At 38.6% G+C, this 27,248-nt stretch overlaps 1 protein-coding gene across 3 annotated transcripts in view; it reads left to right on the top strand.

The window, feature by feature from the left end:
- MTFR1 (mitochondrial fission regulator 1) overlaps positions 1–27,248 on the top strand; it is a gene marked incomplete at both ends in the record, with an annotated part of 53,133 nt that overhangs the window by 24,811 nt on the left and 1,074 nt on the right. For 2 of the 3 annotated variants that reach the window (XM_080693658.1, XM_080693656.1), the window contains 5 exons: positions 3,930–4,045; positions 10,694–10,929; positions 13,333–13,594; positions 14,864–15,032; positions 17,050–17,118. In XM_080693658.1, coding sequence (XP_080549784.1) covers positions 3,930–4,045; positions 10,694–10,929; positions 13,333–13,594; positions 14,864–15,032; positions 17,050–17,118 — 852 coding nt within the window. Of the gene's footprint in view, positions 1–3,929; positions 4,046–10,693; positions 10,930–13,332; positions 13,595–14,863; positions 15,033–17,049; positions 17,119–27,248 lie in introns of those variants that run through there. The other variant, XM_080693657.1, reaches the window with a different exon arrangement.

Genomic DNA, 27,248 nt, shown 5'->3' with positions numbered 1-27,248 from the left:
ATCAGTCGCCCATGGATTCCAGGATTCCAGGGAAAGACTGTATTGTACTTCTAATCTTATTAAATGAATCTCTTTTTTTAGTATCATTTTATATTATCAGAATATTTTTAATTAAGTAAAGATACTATAGTAAGATTCCTAAAAACAATTGAATTTTGGATAATTTAAATTTTTTCAAATGTTAAAGTGAACTTCCTAAGAACAGTAAAAATGTTACTCTCACTCTTCTGTCTTCACTTTTTTTTTTTTCTTCTAACAGCAGCTGTGTGTATAGATAGGACCTTGCTGGACTTACTGTCAGTAAGTCGCCCTTTTCTTTTTCAGACTTGCCATCAGTCATCCATGCATGCAGTGGTTGTGAGAGCTTCTGGCCTGCATTCCCCTTGCCAGTGCTGCCTGCACCTTAACTTGTATTTACTGACTGAATTGTCCTGGAAGTTGTCCTTCCCATTTCATGCTTATGCTATTCAAGAATGTTCCCCTGAGCAACAATGGAAATGCCTGATAAAAAGCATTTGGACAGTTTTGTCTTTGGAATGAGTTTGACTTAAATGACAAAACTACTTTGTTTGGTGGGGAGGGGCTGTCACATAAATGGTGCAGACCTTGATAGTACCACATTTTCATCTCACTGAGCACATTTTATGTACATGGTATTGTTTCTAAGCATAATTATTGCTTAAATAAAATTAGAGTGAGTCCTTGGTATAATTTATTTTTTTAAGTTTATGCAAAAAGCAACATTTCTTAGTTAATGTGTACAGATGCAACATTGAGAAATATCTTTGATAATTATCATTTAAGAGACCATGGAACGCAACATGGGTTATTTTACATATCTTTGAGCTGCCTTTTTTTTTGTTCTAGGGATTGAACCTAGGGGCATTCTACCTCTGAACTGTATCTCCAACCCTTTATTTTATTTTTATTTTTTAAAGAGGATCTTGCTAAGTTACTGAGGGTTTTGCTAAATTGCTGAGGCTATCCTAGAGCCTGCATCCTCTTGTCTCAGCCTCAAGTAGTGGGATTACAGGTGTGGGCCACTACTCCCAGGTATGTATTCTTAAAGTAGTACTTTGTTTCCTTTTATAAATGTTTGTTTTATAGCAAATTTTTGTATCTTTATGGGAAAAATAAATCTTCCCAAATTGAATTTTGTCTTACATATGCTAAACTTCCTGCCAACTAATAACTATGCTAGAACAAGATTTTATTTTGTAGCCAGTCCCTCAGCAACATAGGGAGACCCTGTTCCAAAATAAAAATAAAGAAGGACTGAGTATGTAGCTCCTGCACAGCATACCCCTGGGTGCAATTCCCAGTCTACCACACCCATGCACACATGCACACTCCAAACAGATCAATCCTCATGAACTCGTGTGCTAAGAAGGCACCATTCCAAATTTCCCCCTTCGGGTGGTGGGGTGTGTGTGTGCAGGCACAATACACCCAGGTCCTCTCACTAGGCAATTACTCTACCACTAAGCTAACTCAAACAAGCCCACTCCACCACTGAGCTAACTCACAAAGCCCCAGGTTTTAATCTTAGTGCTTCTCTTACATGTAACAAAACAGCCCATTAAGTATCATCTTTTCTTGGAGCTTCCACAGGGTGTGAGAAGGATCTTCATAGAATCCATTTAGAATCTCCCTGTTACAGGATTATCAGTTATTAATTAGTAGGAACAACTTGAGTTTCAATACCCATTCATGTTACTCAATTTGTGTAAGTTACCCATTTGCTGAATGTCCCTTTTTTTTTTTTTTTTTTTTAAACAGGTATGGGGATGGAACCCAGGGGCATTTGACCTCCGAGCTGCACCCTCTGCCCTATTTTTTATTCTTTATTTTTGAAACAGGGTCTCACTAAGTTGTGGAGGGCCTCACTAAGGAGCTGAGGCTGTCCATGAACTGCGATCCTCTGATTTCAGCCTCCCAAATGCCCAGCACAAATATCTTGTTTGTATACTGACTTAAGATAAGCTTCTAGAATACTGGAGCAAAAGTATAAAAATCTGTTTTGATCTTTGTTTGCTCAAATACCTCGAGAATATACGTACTGAGGTCTATCCTTTTTTCCCACGTACTACCTCCATGACGTGCAGAACACTGGTATTTTGAAAACTTTTTCATCTTTGTTTTAGTAATAAGGGTTTTTTGTTTGTTTTTATGGCTAAGGTTGAGATTCCTAATCTCTCTTAATGTAGCTTCTTTTGTCTTTTACCTGTCTACCTGTTCTCCCCAAAGATAATAATTTAAGGTATTGTAGATGCTTGATGTTATTTGTACATTATTGCTAAAATGTTTTATTTTTAATACTACCTTATTAAATTTATAATACTAGGTAATAATGGTACCAGAACAAGTGCCCATTACCAATAGCTGACATGTTTAATGAAGATTTTATTTGTAATATTACTTCAAAGATATTTTAACCTTTTAATTAATAGCTATGTGTTTTGTTTATATTTATACTTAAGGAAGAGATTTTTTTTTTTTTTTTTTTGCTGGGCATTGAATCCAGGGGCATTCGACCTCTAAGCTACACCCCCAATCCTATTTGTTATTCTTAATTTTGAAAAAGGGCCTCACTAAGTAGCTGAGGCTGGCTCCCAACCTGCAATTCTCCTGTCTCTGCCTCTCAAGTATTGGGATTACAGGTGTGAACCACCACCCCTGGCTGTACTTTTAAACAAGTCCTCCATTATTTGCTGGGCTCTTGTGATACTTCAGTGTTGACTCAGCTCTAGCATTTCCTTCCAAGAAGCCTTGCTAAACCTCTCTAGTCAGACAGAGGCCTTCTGAAATTGCTTCATAGACTTTACATTATCTGTAACATTGATTTTCTTTTTAATCTCCTAAAGCATACCAAGTATTCCTCAAACCAGAAAACTATAACTTTTAAAAGGAATAAAATTAATTTGATAATTTTATTTTAAATTTGTTATTCATTGACCTTTTACATATAACTTAAATCTAGGGCCATTAAATGCTTTCCACTTATTTTCCATAGTGGGTTTCAGTATGTGTATCTTTTTATTTTTTGTATTTTTTCAAAATATTCTTTTTTTTGTCCATGTGTTTGTTAGCTAGAAAATTCTGTCCTACTGCTCTTTGCATTTTTTCTTTAATCCCATGTTAAAAATCAAGAGAGTTAATAGTTTTTAAAAATATTTTTTCAACACTATAACAATATATTATAATATCACTGCTATATTATAATCATTTAAAATATTTCTTTTAGCTCAAATTGGTCATTTGTTCTAAATTTTGTAGTTTTCCCTCTTTTCACTAAATCTGATCAGAAAAAATGATTTCTACTGCTGAGAATCTAAAATTTTTCTTAACATGTTAGGATGGATCAAAGAACTTTTTTGAGACTGCTCATTTTAATTTTGAGATGGGATCTTGTTAACTTGGTGAGGCTGGCCTTTGTGATCTTCCTGCCTTAGCCTCTTGAGTAGCTGGAATTATAGCATGTGCCACTGTACCCTGTTTGAATCAAAATTTTTAAAATTAACTTGTGGGTGTGGTGGCTCATGTCTGTACTCCTAGTACTTAGGAGGCTGAGACGATTTCAGATCCAAAACCAGCCTCAGCAACTTAGCGAGGCTCTCATAAACTTAGTAAAATAAGGCTGAGGGTATAACTCAGAGTAGAAAACCCCTGGGTTCAATTCCCACCACCACAAAAACAAAACAAAATAAAACTAAAATAAAATTGGGTAAAGTTAAATTATGGTTCAGATCTTGTATACAGTCTGATGTGATCCCTGTGATGGGAACCTTCAGTGGAAATGTGAGAAACCACCCATCTGTCTGTATCACCAGGGAGGATGATGGATTTTTTTTTTTTTAAGATGAGTTCAAGTTTTACTTTAATAGCATTTTGGTGCCTGACGAAGGACTTTTCCTATTTGTAACTTACAGCTTACCAGCCATGCAACCGAATGGAGTCCCAACCACCCAGGAGAGGATGTGGTGGCATCTTTTGCTGATGTTGGGTGGGTAGCCAAAGAAGAAGGAGAGTGTTCAACCAGACTAAGGTTAGTGTGGAAGGTTCCCAGCTGAGATATGTTGTCTGTTGTATGAATACTTCCTTTTAATAACCTAATTTGATCTCTAGTAACCACCCTATTTTTTTTCTTGATTATTCTTTTTTTTGTGTGTATGGTACTGGGGATGGAACCCACAGTATTCTACCTCCAAGCTACACATCCTGCCCAATTTTTTATTCTTTATTTTGAAACAGTCTCAGTGAGTTGGAAAGGGCCTCACTAAGTAGCTGAGGCTGTCCAGGAACTGCAGTACTCCTGTCTCAGCCTCCCGAATGCTGGGATTACAAGTGTGTGCCACCACGCCCGGCTCTCTTTTTCTTGAGTATTCTTTGGTTTTTGTTCATTTTAATGCTTAGCTAGAGACATAAAATTGTGTTTTAATTTCTTATGAATCACAGAATTCCCTGCCTTTCAGAAATTTACATTCTAGTATGAGAGACCAGAAAAAAAATATCATGCATATGTTTAGATAAATACAGAACTATAAAAGTCTCATTGGGGCAGAGAGATCTGTCTGTATCATAGTAGAGAATTTGCATATTGGAGAATGTTTTCTAAAAATTGTGAATCAAGAGGGGTTATAATTCAAAGGAAAAATATATGAGAAGTGCTTTCATTTATTGAATAAGAATGAGTAAGATAATTATTCAATATATGCTCCTCACTCAATCTTGGGCATCAGAAATAAGACACAGTTTTCGGGTTTGAGTAATACTTGGTGTGGTAAAGGAGATTAAAAAGAACATCAATGTTAGAGATAATGTGAAGTTTATGAAGCAATTTTAGAAGGCCTCTGTCTGACTAGAGAGGTTTAGCAAGGCTTCTTGGAAGGGAATGCTAGAGTTGAGTCAACACTGAGGTGTCATAGGAGCCCAGCAAATAATGGAGAACTTGTTTAAAAGTACAGCCAGAAGACACTGGGGAATACCAAATGGCTCGTGAAACTATATAGTCAAAGAGGAGAGTGAGCTCTAGTGGATAAGAATGGAGTATAGGTAGAAGTTTAAAGGTCATGCATTATAAAGAAATTTAGATCTCTTTCAGAAAGCAATATTGGGCCTGAATTTTAACAAATAAAAATGTATTTTATCTCTCTTAAACCAAAAAGGCAACATCAGTAATCAGTAATAAGCTTTTTTTTTTTTTTTCTGGTACTGAGGATGGAACCTAGGGGCATTCTCCCGAGCTACACCCCTCGCCCTATTTTTTAATCTTTAGTTTGAAACAGAGTCCCACTAAGTTTGTGGAGGGCTTAACTAAAGTGGTTGAGGCTGGCTTCGAACCGCGATCCTATCTCAGCCTCCTGAATGCTGAGATTACAAGCATGCGCCACCACGCCCTGCTCAGTAATAAGCATTTTGAAAATACCACCTTTATTGGGGCACTGGACAGGTTCTGAGTTTACAGTAACTGAGATAAAGGGACAGACCCTAGACCATGTATGACATTTAATTCAAGGTTTTCTTTGCAATAGTTAAAGGACCTAAAGAGCCCTTTGTATTTATGTAAATTATGCTTCAAAAGTGGCTTCCCTAGATACTAACATTGAAGAAAGAAGAGAACTAATTCTAGTGCAGTGTTACTTTAAATAGGAGCCTGCACTCTTCTGTGTTCAGGCATTTGACTGCCAAAGTCAAACAAACATCTCACCAGAAGGAGATTAACATTTTGGTTGTTTATGCTCTGCTTTTGGGACACCTGTACTTGATATCTCTCTCTCTCTCTCTTCTCTTCTCTTCTCTTCTCTTCTCTTCTCTTCTCTTCTCTCTCTCTCTCTCTCTCTCTCTCTCGCGCGCGCGCGCGTGCTCCCTCGCTCTTTCGCTCTTTTTTTTTTATTGAAAAAGGTAGTTCAAGTTGGGCATGATGATGTATGCCTGTAATTCCAGTACTTGGGAGCCTGAGACAGGACGATCACAGGTTTGATGACAGCCTCAGTAGGTAGTGAGACTCTCATCAACCTAGTGAGATACTGGTTCAAGACAAAAATTTTAATAAATAGGGATGGGGGTGTAGATCAGAGGTAGTATGCCCTAGGTTGAATCCCTAGTACCACAATAGAGAAATAGATTGATAGATAAAGGCTGGGGGTGTAGCTAAGAGGTGGAATGTCTCTGGGTTCAACCCAGTGATGGAAAAGGGCAAGAAGGGAGGGAAAAAGAAAGACAAGAGAAAGTTCAGATATTTCTTGCAGTTGATAAATTAATTCATTGTGTCATATTACCTTGTTCCAATTCTGGATATTAAGGAGTAAAACTTCTGGGATTTGAAAATTAGCTTACTTGCATGATATTTTAAACCAACCTTAAAGGATTTACTATTTTTCAATTTTATAATTTCTAGGAGGATGTTAGGTGGGGGATATAATCTCTGCCATTATGACCCTAGTTTCTAAATAAATAGCACTCTAGAATAATTTTTCATTTATTAGCACTAAAGGTTTTTCAGATTTGTTTCCTGTATATATAGGCTACATGAAACGTCTGCACTCATTCATAATATGAAAACAAACCATCAGCCTTTTTATCTAATTGCAAGTAGAGATATGAATATATTCATTCTTTTTTGTTGGTAAACAAAGCAGAATTCTGCTTTTATGGAATAGGAAGACAATAGGGGTGAAGTGTCTTTGTCCACAAGTTTTATTTCCCTCTGCTTGGTTTCGTTTCTTCTCTTGTTGCCTTCAGATGCCCCTCATGCTTGACACCAAGGTGGTAGCGTCTATCCTCTGTCCTGGAGGACACCTTGCTTCTAATCACTCTCTTCTGAACTCCCTCTCAGTTACCATTGCTCTCTCTTCTTTCTCCACTACAGTTTTGAACAAGTAGGATACTTTAATTCTGCATTTATTTGCAGTTTCTATATTTTGCCAAGATGTGCTTAAAATTCTTACACTCCCACTATTCTACCTTCTAGTACTTTCCGTAGTTCTTTTGGGACGTAATTTTTTTTAAAAAAATATTGTTCAGTTTATTAAAAGCAAGACATCAAGAATATATTTGAAGGTACAAATTAAATACAAATGATAGGAAATGTAATTGTCCTATGAGGAGTAGGTAGAAATCACAATTTAACCAACTAAATTAACAAAGAGCCACAGTAAATGTTTTTAGAAATGTAATTTCTTAACATTATTTTCTTTATATAGGGGGATTAGAGTACATTGAATCAACTTATATGGCATATAGTCTTTCAAAGAGCATATCAGGCATGTATAATCAGAGCTTTGCTATTGTTCCTTATGGAAATTTTTTTTCGTTGTTAATTCTTCATGTACCTTTTGAAGAAATTTCATCATTTCTTCCAGGTGTCAGGCTAAAAGGGAAACAGTAATTGAAGCTTTGCAATCCAGACATTTCTGCAACCTACACATATTCCAAATTAGATAAAGTTGGTATTATGATTGCTAGGTATGCAAGGACTAGGAAAGAATGAGACTATTCTCCAAATCTTTTTGTTTAAAATGTTATAGGCGACTAGCTGGGTGTGGTGATGCATGCTTGCAATCCCAGCATTTGGTTTTTTTTTTGGTGGGTCTGGTGATGGAACCCAGGGACATTCTACCTCCGAGCTACACCGCCTGCCCTATTTTTTATTCTTTATTTTGAAACCGGGTCTCACTGAGTTGCAAAGAGCCTCACTAAGTAGCTGAGGCTGTCCGCGAACCGCGATCCTCCAGGTCTCAGCCTCCCAAAGGCGGGGATTACAAGCGTGCGCCACCATGCCCGGCACAATCTCAGCATTTGGGAGGCTGAGACAGGAGGATTGCAGTTCGAGGACAGCCTCAGCTATGTAGTGATGCTCTCACAACTTAGTGACACCCTGTTTCAAAATAAAGAATAAAAAAATTAGGGCTGGAGTTGTAGCTAGGAGGTAGAATACCCCTGGGTTCCATCCCTAGTACTGCCACAATAGAAAAAAACCAACAGCTTGCAAAAATTGTCTGTGCATTATAATTTAATTAGCAGAGATAAATAAAATTAGATTTAAGGAAAAACATCTGAATTCAGTACACAATGCCCAAAGAGTTCAAGGATTCTCCCATCAAAAACCCAAAGTAGAATGAAGAACCATACAGCTCTCAAGTAAAAATAAAATACCAGCATTCAAAGGAAAACTAAAAGCCGGGCATGGTGGTGCATGTTTGTAATCCCATTTTCTGCATTTTCTGTAGCTCAACTCAGTCATGTGCCCTTGTGACACTGCAGGAGAAACTGGGAAGTGTAGTCTCTTAGGAGAGCATAATGCTGTCCTAAAATAAAGATTTCCTTCTTTGTTTTTATTTTCTTTGGGGAGTGGTAATTTTACTAGAGAAAGTGGAATGCTTGTTGGAGTAAGCAACTTCTGCCTTGGCTGTCATTCTGGCCACATCCTGGCTGGGAGTTACTCATATTTTATAAACTATGGCTTTTACTGTGATCTTTTAGCAAGGGTAATCACAGAGATTCTTTACTTCAGCACCATGACTCATGAAATTGTATGAGCAGAAGTTTACCAGGGGTGTATAGTCATTTACCTGGAAAAATCAGCTTTTGAAAGGAATCTGTGACTTCAAAAACAGTTGGGCACAGTGCGTTACTACTGATTTAGAATGAGGAGAAAGAAGTCAGTGTTCTTTCTCATCTTTATACCTCACGTCAAGCAGGCTTGAGAATGTCAGAAACCCTGGTTAAATGACTCACCATTCCCCGTGTGAAGAAAAGTAAATTAATAAATAAAAACTGATATGGTTAAAGTCTTTGATCAAACATGGGCTGATTTCTTTCTTTCTTTCTTTCTTTCTTTCTTTCTTTCTTTCTTTCTTTCTTTCTTTCTTTCTTTCTTTCTTTCTTTCTCTCGCTGGTCTGGGGATGGAACCCAGCGACATTCGACCTCCAAGCTATTCCCCCTGCCCTATTTTTATTCTTTAACAGGGTCTCACTAAGTTACAGAGGGCCTCACTAAGTAGCCGAGGCTGTCCGCAAACCGTTCTAAGGTTTCAATTCTATGAATTTTTTAATGAAATTGACACAGTAGTTTGGAAGTCATAATCTAGAATTTATGTCATTATATTGATTTATACTGTAATTGATTTGTACTATAATTATATGTGCCATACATAATATATCATGTATAATAAATAATATGTATTTATTATCATTATTATTATTGTTGCAGTACTGGGGATGGGACGCAGAGGCATTGTACCTCTGAGCTACCCCCCACAGCCCTATTTTTTAGTCTTTTTATTTTTGAAACAAGGTCTCACTGAGTTGCGAAGGGCCTTGCTAAGTAGCTGAGGCTGGCCATGAACCTGCAATCCTTCTGTCTCAGCCTCCCAAGTACTGGGGTTACAAGCTTGTGCCACCACATCCAGCTATGTACTGTATTTAAATGTGTTCCAAATCTGGAACCATGGAACAAAATGGGTTAATGTATTCTTAGCTTTAAAAACTATGTTTTTTAAGTAGGCCTAAATAACACTTCTATATCTTTAATAGAAGGTTAGCAACATGGATAGCCTGAAAAATTTTATAAATCTCAACTCCAATTTTGGGTCTTGTATATACTAGCTTTGTGATATTGGCCTTGTGAAATAATATCTGCCTTGTGGTCTTCAAATGAAATGTGATGGAAAGGAAAGCCCTGCCCTATGTCTGATATCAGTGTTAGTTCTATCTCTCAGTAACTTTCAAACATAGGTCACTTTTCCTAAATGACATAGCCTCCAAGGCCTTGGCTCACCACTCTCCAGGTATTCCTGTTTAGAGCTGGAAACAAAAATTATTGCCTGTGCTTCCAAGAAGAATACTGGTATTGTAGAGTTCTCAATGACCAGAATGTTTTAAAAAGGTTGTTTCCAAGTTGACAGGTTTTTTGCACAGTGGATAAGAGAGAAGTAAGACTATGAATTTTTCCCAAAAAGGGAAACAATTTAAGACAGAAAAGAGCTTAAAGAGGAGGGCAGGAAAACTTAATTATACAAAATAAGGTAAGTATATATTTGACAATTGAAAAGAAATTTGGATTTTATTCTGAACCCCAAAAGATTTATACTTGGAACTATTGGGTTGGGAACATTTCAAAACAAAACAAAACTTTTTTAATGCCCAGATGAAAATGAGACCATTTATGCAGATATTGATGGGTTCCATTATGATTCTCATCTCTCTTTTTGAGTTTCTGGTGCTACATTTGGTCCATATTGTTATCAGTTGGGTGTCACCAATTGTCTTTCAATTGGATGTGTTCCATCATACAGGGATTTATAGGAAGAAGCTGAGACCCTGGGGAAGGGCTACTGGATTACTGATCTGATTTTGTTTTTAAATATTAATAATTGGTTTATCATTTTTAGGAGCATATAAAAAATTTCTTAGTTCCAGCAAAAACAAAATATGAATTAGCAAAAACTTTGCTGTAATATTGGTGCCTGGTGATAGTGTTAGCTTGTGTATATTCTATAAAGATTAAGAAGAATGATGGCGATAAGAAACCCAGGCAGCATGTTCAGCTATATAAGGTTGACAAGTGCTTTGCTGTTTTTAACACTGTTGTAAGATATCTTGAAAAGTGGTTAGTGGGCATTATGCTCTGATGCCTTGTGGGGTGGTAGTGATTTCTCATATCTTAACAGCCACCCTTATATTTTCCTTGCAGGACAGAGGTCAGATCAAAGGCACCCCTTGAAGATGACCTTCCTCTCTTTGAGAAGCCCCCAAGCAGGCAGATTTCCTTACCAAACTTGTCTCAAGAGGAGCTTCTGCCAAAGACCAAGACACTGGCCAATGAGGAGGCCCTGCAGAAGATCTGTGCGCTGGAAAATGAGCTCGCTGCTCTCAGAGCTCAGATCGCCAAAATTGTGACACTGCAAGAGCAACAGAATCTCATTGCAGGTCTGTAAGTCTTTGATTTGCTTTTTTTTTTTTTTTTCCAACTGGCAAACTGGAAATTAGAAGAGTGCCACTTAGTTTACAACTTGGCAGTAAGTAAGCTCTTGGGTTGTTCAAAGTGTTAGTCTTTTGCTTTCTTTAGTTCAGAACCTGGGCAGGTTTTGATGGGTTTTGTATGTTTTTGTACAGTCTTGATGCTTTCAGAGAAAATAACTAGGAAATCCATTTGGAAGTCAGAGAAATTCATGCCATTGAATAGCTACTGTTGGTAATATTTTTCTTATGGGAAACATAGCTGTGTATAATAATGACACCACCACTATTGGACGAGGTCATCTCATGGGTTCCTGTCTAATGAAAGGAGCCTGAGTTTCTGGGCGGGACTTGGATCTAGTGCTGCTTACTGCATGTGTGTCCTCAGGTAAGCATTTTACCTTTTCTTACCCTCTCTGCTCTAAGACCAACATAATATATTGAGTTACTGTGTGAGTAAATATGGGAAGTATATAAAATGTCTTTAGAACATAGCCGCTACTTAGGGGTCATACATCATGTAGAGTAGACTTCTGACTCCTCATTTAATGCTGTTGCTTTAAAAGTGTGGCATCCTTTCCTCAATGGCTGAGAAACCAAGGCCTTGAAATCATAGCCTGCTAACCTGTTGGCAATAGTGATTGTTTTTTTGTGTGGTTGTTCCCAAGCCCTGGCTAGCCTCAGTATTAGTTCACTCTGTTAAAAGGAAAAGGACAGTTGGTTCCCTTCCCTCTGAGCCACTTGGCTTGTGCCATGATAGAAAGCTCATCCGCCTGGGCATGATGGCACAAAGGTGCTCTGGGCATCTGGTTCTGGAGGGATTATAAGTGTTCCTTCAGTGAATTTTGCATTAGTTATAACTTTTTAAAAATTTAAAGTCTCACCTTTTTATTCTGTTCACTTTAAAATTGTTTTCTTTAGCTTTACCTCCCTCTTCTGGCAGACTAGGAAAACTATTGCAATTTTGGAGTGCATGTTTAAATATTTCTTTTGCAGTCCAAATTTTTTCTTTCTTTCTTTCTTTTTTGTGGTACTGGGGGATGGAACCCAGGGGCTTTCTGCCTCCGAGCTTCACTTCCAGCCCTATTTTTATAATTTATTTGGAAACAGGATCTCACTAAGTTGCTGAGAGCCTCACTAATTAGCAGAGGCTGGCTTCAAACCTGTGCAATCCTCCTGTCTCAGCCTCCCAAGTGCTGGGATTACAAGTGTGCGCCACCATGCCTGGCAGCAGTCCAAATCTTTTGAACAAAACTCTTTGTACATCATCGCTATTTTCCCTCTTTCCTACTCAACATAGTTCAGCCAGTGAATAACTTTATAGCTTTGGTCTACATAAAAATAAGAATTTTAGGTATTCATTTTATAACTCTTTAACTTTTAGTTCTTGTTTTGAAAATTATATCTTTTTGTGTGTGTTTGGTACTTATGATTGAACCCAAGGTCATTCTAATTCTGAGCTATAAGCCTGGCCCATTATTTTCTAATCCAGAAACAGTCTCATTAAATTGCCAAGGCTGATCTTGAACCTGCATTCCTCCTGTCTCAGCTTCTCAAATACTGGGACTACAGAAATATGAGATTTTTTTCTTTCTTCAGCAAATTTGTTCTACAATTAATCTAAACTTTCTTTCCCAGAAATATTTAGTAAGTGCAAGCATTTAATGCTTCTATTTGAAAATATACTTTAAGTGAACAACATATTTATTAAGATTTTTCTAATAGTTATATAATAGTACTAAATTATGTAACTTTGGTATTAAAAATATGTGTTGGGTGTGGTGGCGCATGCCTGTAATCCCGGTACTTGGAGGCTGAGACAGGAGGATTATAGGTTCATGGCCAGTCTCAACAACGTAGCAAGGCCTTCCACAATTTAGTGAGACCTTTCTTCAAAATAAAAATTTAAATAGGGCTAGGGGTATAGCTTAGAGGTAGTGCCCCAGATTCAATCTCCAGTACCACCAAAAAAAAAAAGTATATATATATATATATATATATATATATATATATATATATATGTGTATAATTTTATATGTTTATTATATAAATATATATTTATATAATACAGACTTCTTTACATTTTTGTAAAAGTGATTACACACTATGCTATAAACTGAGCATTAATATCACAAAAATACCTCTGTGAAGTTAAATGGAACTTTTCTATCTGGAGAGTTTTTACAGCAGGTCAGAGATTCAGGTGTTACTCACCAAGTCACTGAAACTGCTTTTCTTCTTACATAACTGAGAATCTTTTTAAGGTTATTGCTTTTAGGAATATAAAAGTTCGTAATACAAGTTGCTTTTAAAAGATAATATTTCCTTTGTTACCAACAGGATTAAGTTTGGTTTTCCTTATTTCTTCTGTAGGTGACTTGGATTCCCCCACATCTGTTATCACAGCACCACCCCCTCCCCCCCCACCCCCTCCCCCACCCCCTCCCCCACCCCCTCCACCTCCATCGGGGCTCCACCAAAGCATATCTGCTCTTGATCTGATTAAAGAGCGAAGGGAGCAAAGAGCCAATGCTGGAAAGACTTTGGCTAAGAACAACCCAAAGAAACCTGACATGCCAAATATGCTAGAGATCCTTAAAGATATGAACAGTGTAAAACTGCGGTCAGTCAAGAGGTGAGGATACATTTACTTTCTTTATCACTTTCCCATTTGTTTCTGTTTTTATTTATTTATTTATTTATTTATTTTGCAGCACTGGGGATTGAATACAGGGGCATTCTCCCTCCAAACTACACTTCCAGCCTATTTTTTATTTTTCATTTTGAGACAGGGTCTCACTAAGTTGTGGAGGGCCTCACTAAATAACTGAGGTTGTTTGTGAACCTGGGATCCTCCTGTCTCAGCCTCCCAAGTATTGCGATTACAAGTGTGTACCACCAGTCCCAACTTTTATGTCTTACAAAACCACATACCATGCTTCTTGAGAAACTTCATTTTATAATAAAACTACCATGAATAGTTAAGTTTTTAATTGAAAAAGAGATGGGTGCCAGTCACACATGGTGACACATACCTCTAATCTCAGTGCTTGGGAAGCTGAGACAAGAGGATTGCAGGTTCGAGATCAACCTCAGCACCTTAGTGAGTCTCTCATTTCCAAACAAAAAATAAGAATTAAAAAAACAAAACAATAAAGAGTTGGGCATGGTGGCGCACACTTGTAATCCCAGCACTTGGGAGGCTGAGACAGGAGGATTGCACAGGTTCAAAGCCAGCCTCCGCTACTTAGTGAGGCTCTCAGCAACTTAGTGAGACCCTGTTTCTAAATAAATTATAAAATAGGGCTGAGGATGTAGCCCAGAGGTAGAATGCCTCTGGGTTCCACCCCTAGTACCACAAAAACAAAACAAAAAAAAAAAACAAAAAAACAAAAAACAAAACAAAACACTGGGGATGTAGCTTAGGGATATAATGCCCTTGGATTCAGTCTCCAGTATAATGCACGCATATTTGTATTTCTGCAGTTTCTCCTACACACAGCAGCTAAGATATTAGCAAAAATAAACTAATAGTTTCCAGGTTTGTTTTTTTTTTTTAAGATTTCCGTTAAGTTTATCAGCATTTCATGTAAAGTCTGTATTGTGACTTCTTTCATTCAGTAAGGATATGCTCTGTACTCACTTAGATGGTCACTGGGTATGCGTGGACGATGGAGCCCTCCTGAAGGCAATTGAGTGGCTTTCTTTGGGACTCTTATGTACTTTCTTGTTGAGCCTTAGTCTGGGATTCCATCTTGCTGCTAGTAGTGCTCCGTCAAGTGTGGCTATGGATTAACTGATGCTAGAGAAGCTCTGTCAGCCAGCTAATGCCTGGCACAGTACTTCCCTGAGGGATGCCAGGGCGTTGACCTCTACCCTCTTGGTTTCTGTTTAATTCTCTAAGGTCAGAGCAAGATGTGAAGCCCAAGCCAGTGGATGCCACAGACCCTGCTGCCCTCATCGCAGAAGCTCTGAAAAGAAAGTTCGCTTATCGGTATCGAAGCAATAGCCAAGGCGAAGTTGAAAAGGGAGCTCCAAAATCTGAATCAGAAGCCACCTTAGAGACAGCGTCGGTGCGTCTTAGCGCAGACTCTTCCTTGTTACGTGTTACTCAGCCGTGTCTTCTGTAGAATTCGGTGGGGTGTGACACAGGATTTAGTCCTTTCTCTAAGTAGATTGCAGCTAATAGAGGAGAGGATGCCCCCAGTCACATATGGTGACACACATCTATTATCTCAGTGCTTGGGAGGCTGAGACAGGAGGATCGCAGGTCAGCCTCAGCAACTTAGCCTGTCATTTCCAAACAAAAAATAAAAATTAAAAAAAAAAAAAAAAAAAAAAAAAAACAAGAGCTGGGGATGTAACTTTAGCTTAGAGATATAATGCCCCTGGGTTCAGTCATTTATTTTTTAATTTTTTCACTATAAAAATAAGTTATTTACTTGGAAATTTAAGTTTTTAGAAGATCATAAAGGAGAAAGCAAGCCAGGTGTGGCGATGCATGCTTGTAATCCCAGCATTTGGGAGGCTGAGACAGGAGGATTGTGGTTCGTGGACAGCCTCAGCTACTTAGGCCCTTTGGAATTCAGACCCTGTTACAAAATAAAGAATTAAAAAAATAGGGCTGCGGGCATAGCCCGGAGGTAGAATGCCCCTGGGTATCATCCCCAGTACTGGGGGGGGGGTGAGCAAAGGTAAAGCTCACATCTCATTGCCTAGCATTTCCAGTATTAAAATTTTCATGTAGGGTTATATTTGTCTTTAAACATAATGCAGTATAATTCAGTATAGCAAGGCCATTTTCTCTCAGGGCACCTTGTGAAAGTCTTCTGAATAGGGTGAAATGGATGTGACCTTGAAGATAGATGCTGTGTCATGGGTAGAGATTGAGCAAGTTTCATGGAAATATCTCCAGCATTTTTTTTTTTTTTTTTTTTTTTTTTGGTGGGTCTAGGGATGGAACCCAGGGACATTTGACCTCCGAGCTATACCCCCTGCCCTATTTTTGTATTTTTATTTTGAAACGAGTATCACTGAGTTGCAGAGGGCCTCACTAAGTAGCTGTGGCTGTCTGCAAACTGAGGTCCTCTGGTCTCAGCCTCCCAAATGCTGGGATTACAAGAATGCGCCACCACACCTGGCTTCCAGTATTTGGTTTTGGTTTTGGGGGCAGGATTTGGTACTAGGATTGAACCCAGGGACATACTACTTCTGAGCTGTACAAGCAGCCCTGTTTTCTTTTTTTTTTTAATTTGAAATAGTATCTCACTAAAGTTGCTTAGATTATCTCCAACCTGTGATTCCCCTGTCTCAGCCTCCCAGGTACTAGGATTACAGCTTTTTAATTTTTAATTTAAATTTTTTTTTTGTTTTTTAGTTTGAATCAGTGTCTTAGCTAATTTGTAAGGCTCTTGCTAAATTGCTGAGGCTGGACCCAGACTTGCAGTCCTCCTGTCTCAGCCTCCCAACTCCTGAGATTACAAGTTTGTGCCAGTGAAGCTTTCCAGTATTAATTTCCACATTCCCTTTATTCATGTTACTGTCACAGTGATATGTACTTATTCCAGTGAGGCAAATACATAATTAATAGTGCCCTTAAATTCTTTAGACATTAGAAGGGAAACTTTGTGTTTTCTGCCTTTACTCAAAAGTAAAATTTCACTGAACCAAAGCTTTGTTAAGACTAAAGCTTTGCTAAAATAATTGTAGTTTTCTAGGAAGAAATTTGGCTACTTTTTGTTGTTGTTGTTGTTGTTGTTATTATTATTAGGGAATGAATCCAGGGGCATTCTACCTCAAAGTTAAACCCCAAGCCCTATTTATTTCTTCTTCTCTCTCAGCCTCCCTGTATTGGTATTATAGGAGTGTGCCACCACTCCTGGCATGGCTCTCTCTTTGCTTTTTCTGTTGATATATCTTGTGTTTATATATAGCAGCCTGTTAATTCAAAAAGGTTTTAATATTACCAGCAGCTGCTTGGTTTTTTATGCAGAATGTACCTAGTTCTGTGACTGGTGACTGGAAGGGGGGGCATATCACAACTATTTTAGAAACTATTATCTATCTTTATTCTTTCTGTTTCTTTTCCAGTTTGGACCACATATGTTGAAGTCTACAGGAAAAATGAAGGCTTTAATAGAAAACGTTTCAAACTCTTAATGGACGAGTTGAGAAAGATTCCTGGTTCAGCTGGTTTGTGAGGGCTGAGTTTGGCTGATAGAAATCAACACTGTTTAGTAAATACCTGAGTTTAGTATTCAGTGGTCTCCTTTCTGACCTAGCTAGAGGATTAAGCAGTAATGGAAGCACCATAACTTTGGTTTTGCTTTTATGTGATGGCCAGCTTTGGAGCCCTCTGTAACATATATGTACTCTCCCAGGTTTTTAATGTGTTGCCAGGGTGTTCAGATTTCTAATCTTGAAAACATTTGTAAGTTTCAGACTACGGAAAGGACTTTTGTGGTTGTGACTGTGCATTTTTAAATTCTTAACACTAATTTACCTTTAAAATGTTTTATATGCACATATTTTGATATAAAAATTTATGTAAAAATTAGTAATGAATAATGGCAGTGAGGGTGCTGCCTCATTCGTATTCAGTGAGCGCTTACTCTTCAGTGATGGAGCAGGGTCTAATGTAAATTGTTGAAGTATTGGAGATGAGGATCTTCTTGCCTGGAGTGGAATGTATATCCTCTGACAGCTTTGGAGCTGGGTGTTGCATAGGAACCAGATGATGTTCACTGCTCAAATTCCAGGGGAAGTTGTGAATCAGCAAGGCCGCTTATACCTCATTCCCATCCTGTGCTTTTCAAGCAGTGACAAATGAAATTATCAAATTTAATCACTCAAGCAAAAACCAGAATGTACCATCTTTCTTTCCATTTTAATAAATGGCCTCATAAAGATGCCTTGTTGCTAAGTTATTAATACTTTTAGAAACGACCAGTATAATGGAGTCTAAAAATTTTTTAATATTGATCAAAATATTAACTTTATAATACATTGGGTGGGTGAGTGAATTTCCTGTATGTTATTTATCATCAGTCAGAATGCTATTCCGATGAATGATGTACAGTGTAAGCTGTAGTTGTGATTAGAAAGGGGAGAACTACCTTTCCTTAGGGCTTGTAAAGACTTGCTGCGAGTGATCATTTGTAAATGCTTGCTGTATTTTGTCATTTTGCATTTCTGATAAGCTCAGCTATAGGTAATGCCAGAATCTCTTACTAAAAGTAATTTTGGATTTATTATTTAAATCTTGTGAAGAAAAGCTATACTTCCTGGGAGGATTAGCAAATGGGAAGAGTAAGCCAGACATGGTGGTTGTATGTCTGTAATCCCAGTACTTGGGAGGCTGAGACAGGAGGATCACAGGTTATAAGATCAGCCTCATCAACTTGATGAGACTTGTAGCAACTTGGGACTGTTTTAAAACAAAAAAGAATAAAAGACTGGGGTGTATATCACAGGCAAAATGCCTCTGGGTTCAATCCCCAGTTTAAAAAAAAAAAGGGAGAGATAGACCTTTTAACTTATTGAAAATGTGTTGTTTTCCTAAATAGTAACAAAAATTATTTGAGGTAATTTATATGGTTTGGTTATTTAGCTTAAATTCAAATTGGCATGTTGCCGATATACATTGTTCCTAATGGTTTTGTATAGTTTGAAAATTCTGCATTTTAAGGAATTTGGAAAATTTGCTGGACACATATTTTGACCTCCTAAGAAACTTATATTTGCATCAGTATTGAATTTTGGCTAATGTTTCAATATAAGGAAGTTACTGTTGAAATAAAGCACACTATTTTGTTTTCTTTGGACCATGTTGCTTACATATTTTTTCTTGCATTAATAAGATTTTTATTATATTGCACATTGCTTCTTTAGAATTATTTCCTTTCTACATTTCTCAGGTAGAAATACATTTCTTAAAGAAAGTTGTATTGCCTCTCATTCTCTTTCTTAAAAGAGATCTCAGCATTAACACTGGAGGGCAGTCATGGGAAAGAGGTATTCGAGTTTCCTCAGCTCCACCCTAATCCTCTGTAACTGCCCCTGGGACCCATGAGATCTGTCTTTCTATCCTCTCTAGAACCCCTTCTTTCAGGTTGCTGTGCTCCCACTCCACGTAATACCTGAAGTGAGAGAACTTAAAAATAACTAAACTCTACATTTTATAGCTGAAGCGCCTAAATGCAGGCAATCTGGCATCATGTTTTATCCATTATATGGTCCAGCTAGTCCAGTGACACTCATTTTATAGACAGAATAAAATGGAAGTCAAAGAGCACTGACTCGGAACCGTATGTGACCCTGCCAATCATATGCTCTTAAAAACACGCACAATGGGTTAGTACTCAGTGAGCACTCACACACACACACACAATGGGATTAGTACTCAGTTGCTCAGAAACATATGAGGATTAAATGAAATTATTTTGGGCACATTCTGTGAACAGTGAAGTGCTTAATATGTTTTTATTACCATTGCATTATTTTACGTGAAGTCTCTATAGTGTCCAGTAGGGTGATTTCTCCCAGGACATGGGGTTTCTGGTACCGTGAAAGGTGTCTCCTTTTGCACTAGCTTGCAGAGACTTGGGTGAGAGGGGTAGGACTACAGTATTTAGTTCTGTTGTCTCCCTAGTCATTGGCCCTTCTGCTTAAGACACTTCTTGTTGTGGTAAGGATTACTATAGATCTCTGTCTCGAAGAAGTAATAGCTACCAGAATCAAACACTTTGGAAAAGCCATTGTTCTGATAACTTCTCCAGTAATAAATGTTCTGTCTGTGGAGTAGAATGTGATAGTTGAGTTCACCCAGCAAAAGCCAGCTCTAGATTTGCCAGTAAGTAACACTAAACTTCATGACAGACCATTACAGTGTTTCTCAGGAGCCTTCATCCACTCCAAGGGCCCCATTCTTGTGTCCTTTTTCCTCTTAGTCATCCTTCTGAGCTGCTTTCTTGAATCTCTTTCTTAGGATTCTTTTTAGACTTTCCTTGGGAACTTTGTAATCAGGCTAGCTTTTCCTCTTAGTGCTAGCCCTTGATGATTGATAGGATAATAAAAAATAGTATAACCAAGGAAGAACCCAGAAATCTGGAAAATTTCCTTCTGGGACTGTGGTCCTTAATTCATACAGGTGGAACTTCTAATGCTTTTCTCTCTTGGCGAATTCTGCAAAGGTCAGGACATCCTCCATAAGGTTATAATGGAACATGTTTATAATTAAGATATTTTAGGAGGTAAATGTTAAGATAACCTGAATAGTGCTTCCCATTTCACAACAACTGGTTATCACATGAAAGTCCTTCCTTAACTGTCTTCTTCACAGCTGGAAATGCCTTAATTTGGGGAGAAAGGCCAAAAACTCTTCATATTAAGATTTTTATCAAGGGTCTAACAAGCTACTGTTAATCTTGCCTAGTGGCTCTCCTTCATGCTTTTTCAAATGGTGAAAAAAGGTATACTTCTCAGGGAAGTAAGTTGTGGAAACTGCTATTGTCTCACAGTTGGAAAAGGATGAGAACTATAGAGTTGGGTGGAGAATCCTTATGTGTATGTGTGTGTGGGGTGGAGTCAACGGGGATCGGACCCAGGGTGCTGTGCCTGAGCTGCACTCCAGCCCTTTTAATTTTTTGAGATGAGCGCACTAAGTTGCCCAGGCTATCATTTTGAAATACTGATGTTAGCAGTACATAAGGCATTGGTCTCAGGGTCACGTTTTCCAGATAGTCCTTGTCCTCAATCTCCACTTTGCAAGGGAAACAACTGGCAATTTACAGGCTGCTCTGCTCTGGGACACAGCCTTGCAAAGCTGTTCCATGTAGACTCTCCACCAGAATAGGTATCTACAAACAAGTGAGGCAGTACCAGGAGCTCAAGTAATGATGTCATGAAGTCTCTTCCCATGAGTTTATAAAGGGATTTTGAGATGAATTGAGAGGACTACTAACAAACCAGCCACTGATTCAGCACTTACTGTTGATACATAATTTTACTTTGAGGCAGATATTTTATAAGAATTAACAGATTGGGTAACTGGCCAAAGGACTCACACCCCAGGTCTGTCAAGCTGTATGGACAGTGCATTTAAAGAACCATATGTTACACTGTCTTCCTAGGGACAGACGGAGGAGGAACAGGAGCCAAGTGTGGAGAGGAGCGGAGCAGATGAAGTGAGAAGCTCCATCTCAGGATTGTCAGAGCCCAGGTTCTACTTCCTAAGGTGGCCTCAGAGGAGGATCACCATCATCAGGCACATAAACCCTCATGATAGAGCCTCCAATTACCACAAGTAACCTCAGTGTCTCTTGTCCCCTATAATGGAAAGGCCCAGCACTTACCTTGTGATGATTCTTAGATGGAAATTCAAAATTTCTTTTCTGTACATGTTCAGCTAAAAACTTATTATTTTGTGGTGCTGGGGATTTGAACTCAGGGCCTTCTGCATACTAGGCAAGCACCCTACCACTGATGTACCCCCAGCCCTATACCTAGAAACTTAAGTACCATTATTAAGTGCATGTTTGTATAACACCTCCCCCATTTCCGTGTTGAAACCCTTACCCCTAATAGGATGGTATTAAGAGTTGGGCCTTTGAGAAATAATTAGGTCCAAGGGCAGAGACCCTGTGATGCAATCAGTGTTCCTGAAAGAGGAAGAGAGTCAGCTAGGTCCCCTTCCAGCCACCTGAGGATACAACCAGGAGTCAGCAAGTCTTTAGCCTGGAAAGTCTTCACTAGAACTCGACCACTGTGGTGTCCTGATCTCTGTCTATGCCTCAAGAACCCAGAGCCATGAAAAATAAAACATGTTATTATTTTTATTTCTTTTTAAGTCATAGTCTGTGGTACTTCTGTTATAGTAACAACCCAAGGAAATGAAACACTCTTCATATTTCCTAAAATTCAGCTAAGACAAAAGAACTTGTGTTATCATTAGTCTTCTGGTTTTTATAGGACATAGCCCAATAATGAAGAAATACTTCAATACTTTAAATTTGTGTTTTAAAAAATCTCAAATAGCCGGGTGTGGTGACGCACGCTTGTAATCCCCGTGCTTGGGAGGCGGAGACAGGAGGATCGCGCAGATTCGAAGCCAGCTGTGCTGGCTTAAGGGACCCTGTTTCCAAATAAAAAGTATAAAATAGGTCTGGGAGTATAGCCCAGAGGTAGAAGGGCTTCCAGGAAACCCAGTACCCCCCCCCAAAAAAAAACCCCTCAAATAAATGGAATTTCTTAGACTACTGATGGTATCAGTGGAAAGCTGCAATAGACTAAGTCACTGTTTCAGGAACAGCCAACAAGAAATGTAATACTAAAAGTGGGGGTGCGTCTCCTTCCCTGTAATCTGACCAGTCTTTATGATGGCTTTGGGTTTCAGGACAATTGACGAAGTATAGGTGTAACATTTTAAATAGTAAGTATTTTACTAAAAGTATCCTACTGAGTATTTAAAACTTTCAGGATCAAAATTGAAAGTAAATTATTTAAAGCTAGGTGTGGAGATGCACATCTGTAACCCAGTACTTGGGAGACTGAAACAGGAGGATCCTAGGTTCAAGGACAGCCTCAGCAATTTAGACTTGGCAACCTAGCAGGACCCTGTTTCAAAAAAAAAAAAAAAAAGTACTATAAGTACTGGGGTGTAGCTCAGAGGTAAAATGCCTCTAGGTTCAACTCCTGGCACCACACATTTAAAAAAGCCCTATCATTTAAGTATTAACAAAACTATAAGAATTACTAAAAATGGTATCACTTTCATCAACTAAACAGCCTAGATACTCTGGACTTTACCATTTTTGAATGATACAGAAACCTGTCATATAAAAAATACTTTGTACACATTCTGTCAGCCACACTTTGAGAACAGAAACCAGTTTGTAATTTTTAATACCCCTTTTATTACATTCAGGTCTGTACACAACAGGAACTCAGATACTGCTTACCACATAACTTCACAAACAGAACGATTTCATTATAATTTAATGAAAACCTGATAGCTAAAAAGGGAACACATTAATTCCACATTAATTTGTTCAACAAACATTTATTGATAGCCCAATTTGTACCAGCCCTATGCTGAGCACAGGAACCAGGAATACAGAGGAGCCCCCATGATGTGCCTCGTTAGCTCACCCCCCACTAGTTATCATCCCGTGAAGACACCCATGAACCCTGGCCATCTGCCAAATAACACAGGTCATCTTCAGGTCCTTAACGGGATGGCTGCAGATTAAGCTCTTGCTCATGTCTGTATGTTTCAAATTAATGTTGATACTGGTAACCAGTGTGCACATCTTTGAAGGTGATATGAATTAATATTAGTTATTGGTTATTGTCTGTCTTCTCAATCAGTGGATAATGGAGGGAATATAAACAATGTCATACATTAAAATGTTTGTATATGCTTGAAGATACTGGAAACTTCTGATGTGAAAATGTTAACATTTTAAGAAAATAGAAAGTATAATAAAAGCTAAGAAAGCACTGTGGAGGAAAAGACCCTTTTCAGAATCTTTAAGAAGTTATTAGCACCTCTGACCTGTACTTCAGGTACAAGAATTTTCCCAGGTTTGCTAAGGACACTAAATATAATTTTTACTTTGTTTATATATGAGATCATTACAAACATTGGGTACAAATATTGATCAGGAACCAATTTTTCTTGTTAAGCTAGGATTTGTCAAAATTTTCTCTCCAAGACATTTACCCTTAAAACAGAGACTGAAGTAGTGGGCTAAGAGCCCCAATGGGTTGCTACATGCTCAACAATTCTTTGAAGTCTGCTGTTCTGTCTTAAAAATTCACACTGAAATTTGTATTGTGTTCTGTATTTGCTTTAAGGGAAAAAAATGTGATCTAAGTATTTGTTTACTCAAAAATTTCTACATCTGGTGGCACACGCTTGCAATCCCAGCATTTGGGAGGCTGAGACAGGAGGATCGCGGTTTACAGCCAGCCTCAGCTACTAGTGAGGCCTTTGCAACTCAGTGAGACCCTGTATCAAAATATAGAATAAAAAATAGGGCCGTGGGTGTAGTTCGGAGGTAGAATGCCCCTGGATTCCATCCCTAGTACTGCAAAAACGTGTGTGTGTGTGTGTGTGTGTGTGTGTGTGTGTGTCTGGGCATGGAACCCAGGGGCATTCGACCTCCGAGCTACAGCCCCTGCCCTATTTTTTATTCTTTATTTTGAAGCCGGGTCTCATTGAGTTGCAGAGGACCTCACTAAGTAGCTGAGGCTGTCCAGGAATCACGATCCTCCAGTCTCAGCCTCCTGAATGCTAGGATTACAAGCGTGCGCCACCATGCCCGGCTTGCAAAAACACTTTTTTCTACAAAAATTAATGTTGAAAGAAAGAATATAGGTCACATTTAAAAAGTGGGGCCATAAAGATGATTCCTACATATATAAAAACTTTTTTTGCAGTACTGGGGATGGAACCAAGGGATAGTCTACCTCCGAGCTATGTCCCCAGCCCTATTTTTTTAGTCTTTTTAATTTTGAAACAGAGTTTCACTGAGTTGCAAAGGGCCAAAGTAGTTGAGGCTGTCCGCAAATTGCGATTCTCCTGTTTCAGCCTCCCAAATGTTGGGATTACAAGTATGTGCCACCACGCTTTGCTCATAACACAACTTTCAATGGGTTTATTATGTATATAGGCAGGAAAATGGAAGCAACATTGAGGTATCCCCCTGAGAATGTGTAAACTGTAAGCTAATCCTTTGAGTATTGACCGTAAGGCCAACGATAACTGATCAGAACAGGAAGCATATACAGGCAGAATGGAGCCTAGGCAAGCTCAGCAGAAACAAGGCTGAAGGTGACGACATTATCTAGTGGAGTTAGTTGCCAATCAGAAGCTAAGATGGAGAAGCAGCTACCGGTACAGAACCAATGTACCCTGGTCCACAAACATGAACATCAGCAGGTATATCCCCATAGGGAGATGGATGCATGAGGCAACTTGCTTCCCTTGCTCAGAAGTCATGCTCACCAAGTAAGCCAGCTGTTCATAATTTGGCTTCTCAAGAAGATTTGCCTAAAGGGAGAGAATGGTTGATAGTTACATATCTCAATGTAAATTAAAATACTGTTTTTAAAAAATATCAGTTACTGTGGGTTTGGCCAATATGAGTTTTCTTGCCACAAAATTGTTACATTTTCCATGTGCTGACAGATGGTTGTGAGCTTATGCCCTAGACACATCGGACCTTGAACATACCAGTTTGCTAAGGCGATGCCACTTTTAAGGTGGCCACTTGGTTTTTCCCTGCTACTCTCATACCTATGTACTCATGCTGTGTGATAATGGTAGCCATGGGCCAAATGTGGATACTGGGCACTTGAAATGTGACTAGTCTAATCTGAGATGTGCTTTTAAGTATAAAAGTACATACTGGGTTTCAAAGACTTAGTACCAGAAAGAAGAAAAGAAAGCCCGATGTGGTGGTGCACGTTTGTAATCCCATTACTTGAGAGGCTGAAACAGGAGGATCCAGGCTCGTGGCCAGTCTCAGCTACACAGTGAGATTGTGTTTCAAAACAACGAATAAAAAAGAGGGCTGAGGGTGTGGCTCTGAGGTAGAATGCCCCTGGGTTCAATCCCCAGCACCACAAAAAGAAAAGAAAAAAGAGAAAAGAATGTTAAAACATTGCTTGTGTTTTAAACTGACTACATGTTAAAACAATATTTTAGACAGGTGTGGTAGCACACACTTGTAATCCCAGCATTTGGGAGGCTGAGACAAGAGGATCGCAGTTTGTGGACAGCCTCAGCTACTTAGGCCCTATTTCAAAATAAAGAATAAAAAATAGGGTTGGAGGTGTCGCTCGGAAGTAGAATGCCCCTGGGTTCCATCCCCAGAACTGTAAAAAAAAATAAAAAAGACAGTATTTTGGATATATCAGAATAAAATATTAAAATTCTATCCCTTTTAAAAATGCAACTATTAAGCCAGGCGTGGTGGTGCACGCTTGTAATCCCTGCACTTGGGGAGGTGGAGACAGGAAGATCGCGCTGGTTCGGAGCCAGCCTCGCTGTTTAAGAGACCCTGTTTCCAAATAAAAATATAAAAATAGGTCTGGGAGTGTAGCCCGGATGTAGAAGGGCTTCCAGGAACCTCAGTACCACCAAAAAAAAAAAAAAAAAAAGCAACTATTAGAAAATGAGAATTCTTGATGGGATTATATTTCCAACAGAAATATAAATATGTTTGACTTTAAATTTTGTACTCTACTCTGAATAACGAATTAGGCCTGGAAAGATGGAGGAGAAGCCCATGGTACCATTCTTACATTGCTATTAGCAAGAATTAAGTGGCCAATGATAGAAATAAATACAACTAGTATCTTAGTACTTGTAAGAGGATATTTTATGCTTCCCAATGGTGGGAACAAAAGGCTATGAAGAGCTGGGCTCTGAGCTGACCTCCATTGTGTACTTGTCAAGACTCTGGGCAAACCATGTAACTAGGCCTGGGCTTGCACACGCTAAGGTGCAGACCGTAGTCGACAGCCCCGGAGGCTGTGCCCGTGGGCAGCTGACAGAGTGAACATCCTTGAGTGATGCAAGAGCCAAGCAGCTAACTCTGACTCCTAGCTCTGTGGTTTCCAAAAGATCGAGTTATAAGGTAAATATCAAAGATAAAAATGTGAAAAGATAGGTTTTTATTCATCAAAAGTTAACAGCAACAGGCACATATTAAAATGAGTATGGCAAAGCCTTACAAATGGCTTTACACTCAAGCTTTCTCCCGAGAAAATGGCTGTTGCAACAAACTGTAAACATAATTGATCAACAGTCTTTTACAGTAACAAGGGAAATACAAGTGAACTAAAAGCACCGGTTTCTCTTAAAACTAGATTACAGTTGTGCTTGCTATACATAAAACAATTTTAAAACAAATTACAAAAGTGGAATGTTTTAAGTTTAAAATTAGTCCTTAAATTTTGCCCTAGAAAACATCTGTTCACATCAAAAGGCCCATCAAAGGGTAACGTTTCATCAAAGGGAGGGACAAGAAAACAATGCACTTTTTTCAAATCAAAACAAGAAGTTTGGTCACTTAGCTTTGTGCATAGTTTAAGGCAACTGGGGCAATCTGTTACAGCTTACCTACCTTCCCTCCCCCAAGTGGCTGCTCATTATGTCACATTCTAAAATAATAAATAAAAGCTTACATTTCCAATCCTTTCCCACATGGACAACATGGCACATGCACAGTCATACATGCACAAACATGCACGCAAACACACACACACATCCACACAACATA

The sequence above is a fragment of the Muscardinus avellanarius genome (genome assembly GCF_963383645.1).
Source record: "Muscardinus avellanarius genome assembly, chromosome: 4".
Classification (NCBI taxonomy): domain Eukaryota; kingdom Metazoa; phylum Chordata; class Mammalia; order Rodentia; family Gliridae; genus Muscardinus; species Muscardinus avellanarius.
This window is presented reverse-complemented; position numbering and strand designations above follow the sequence as displayed.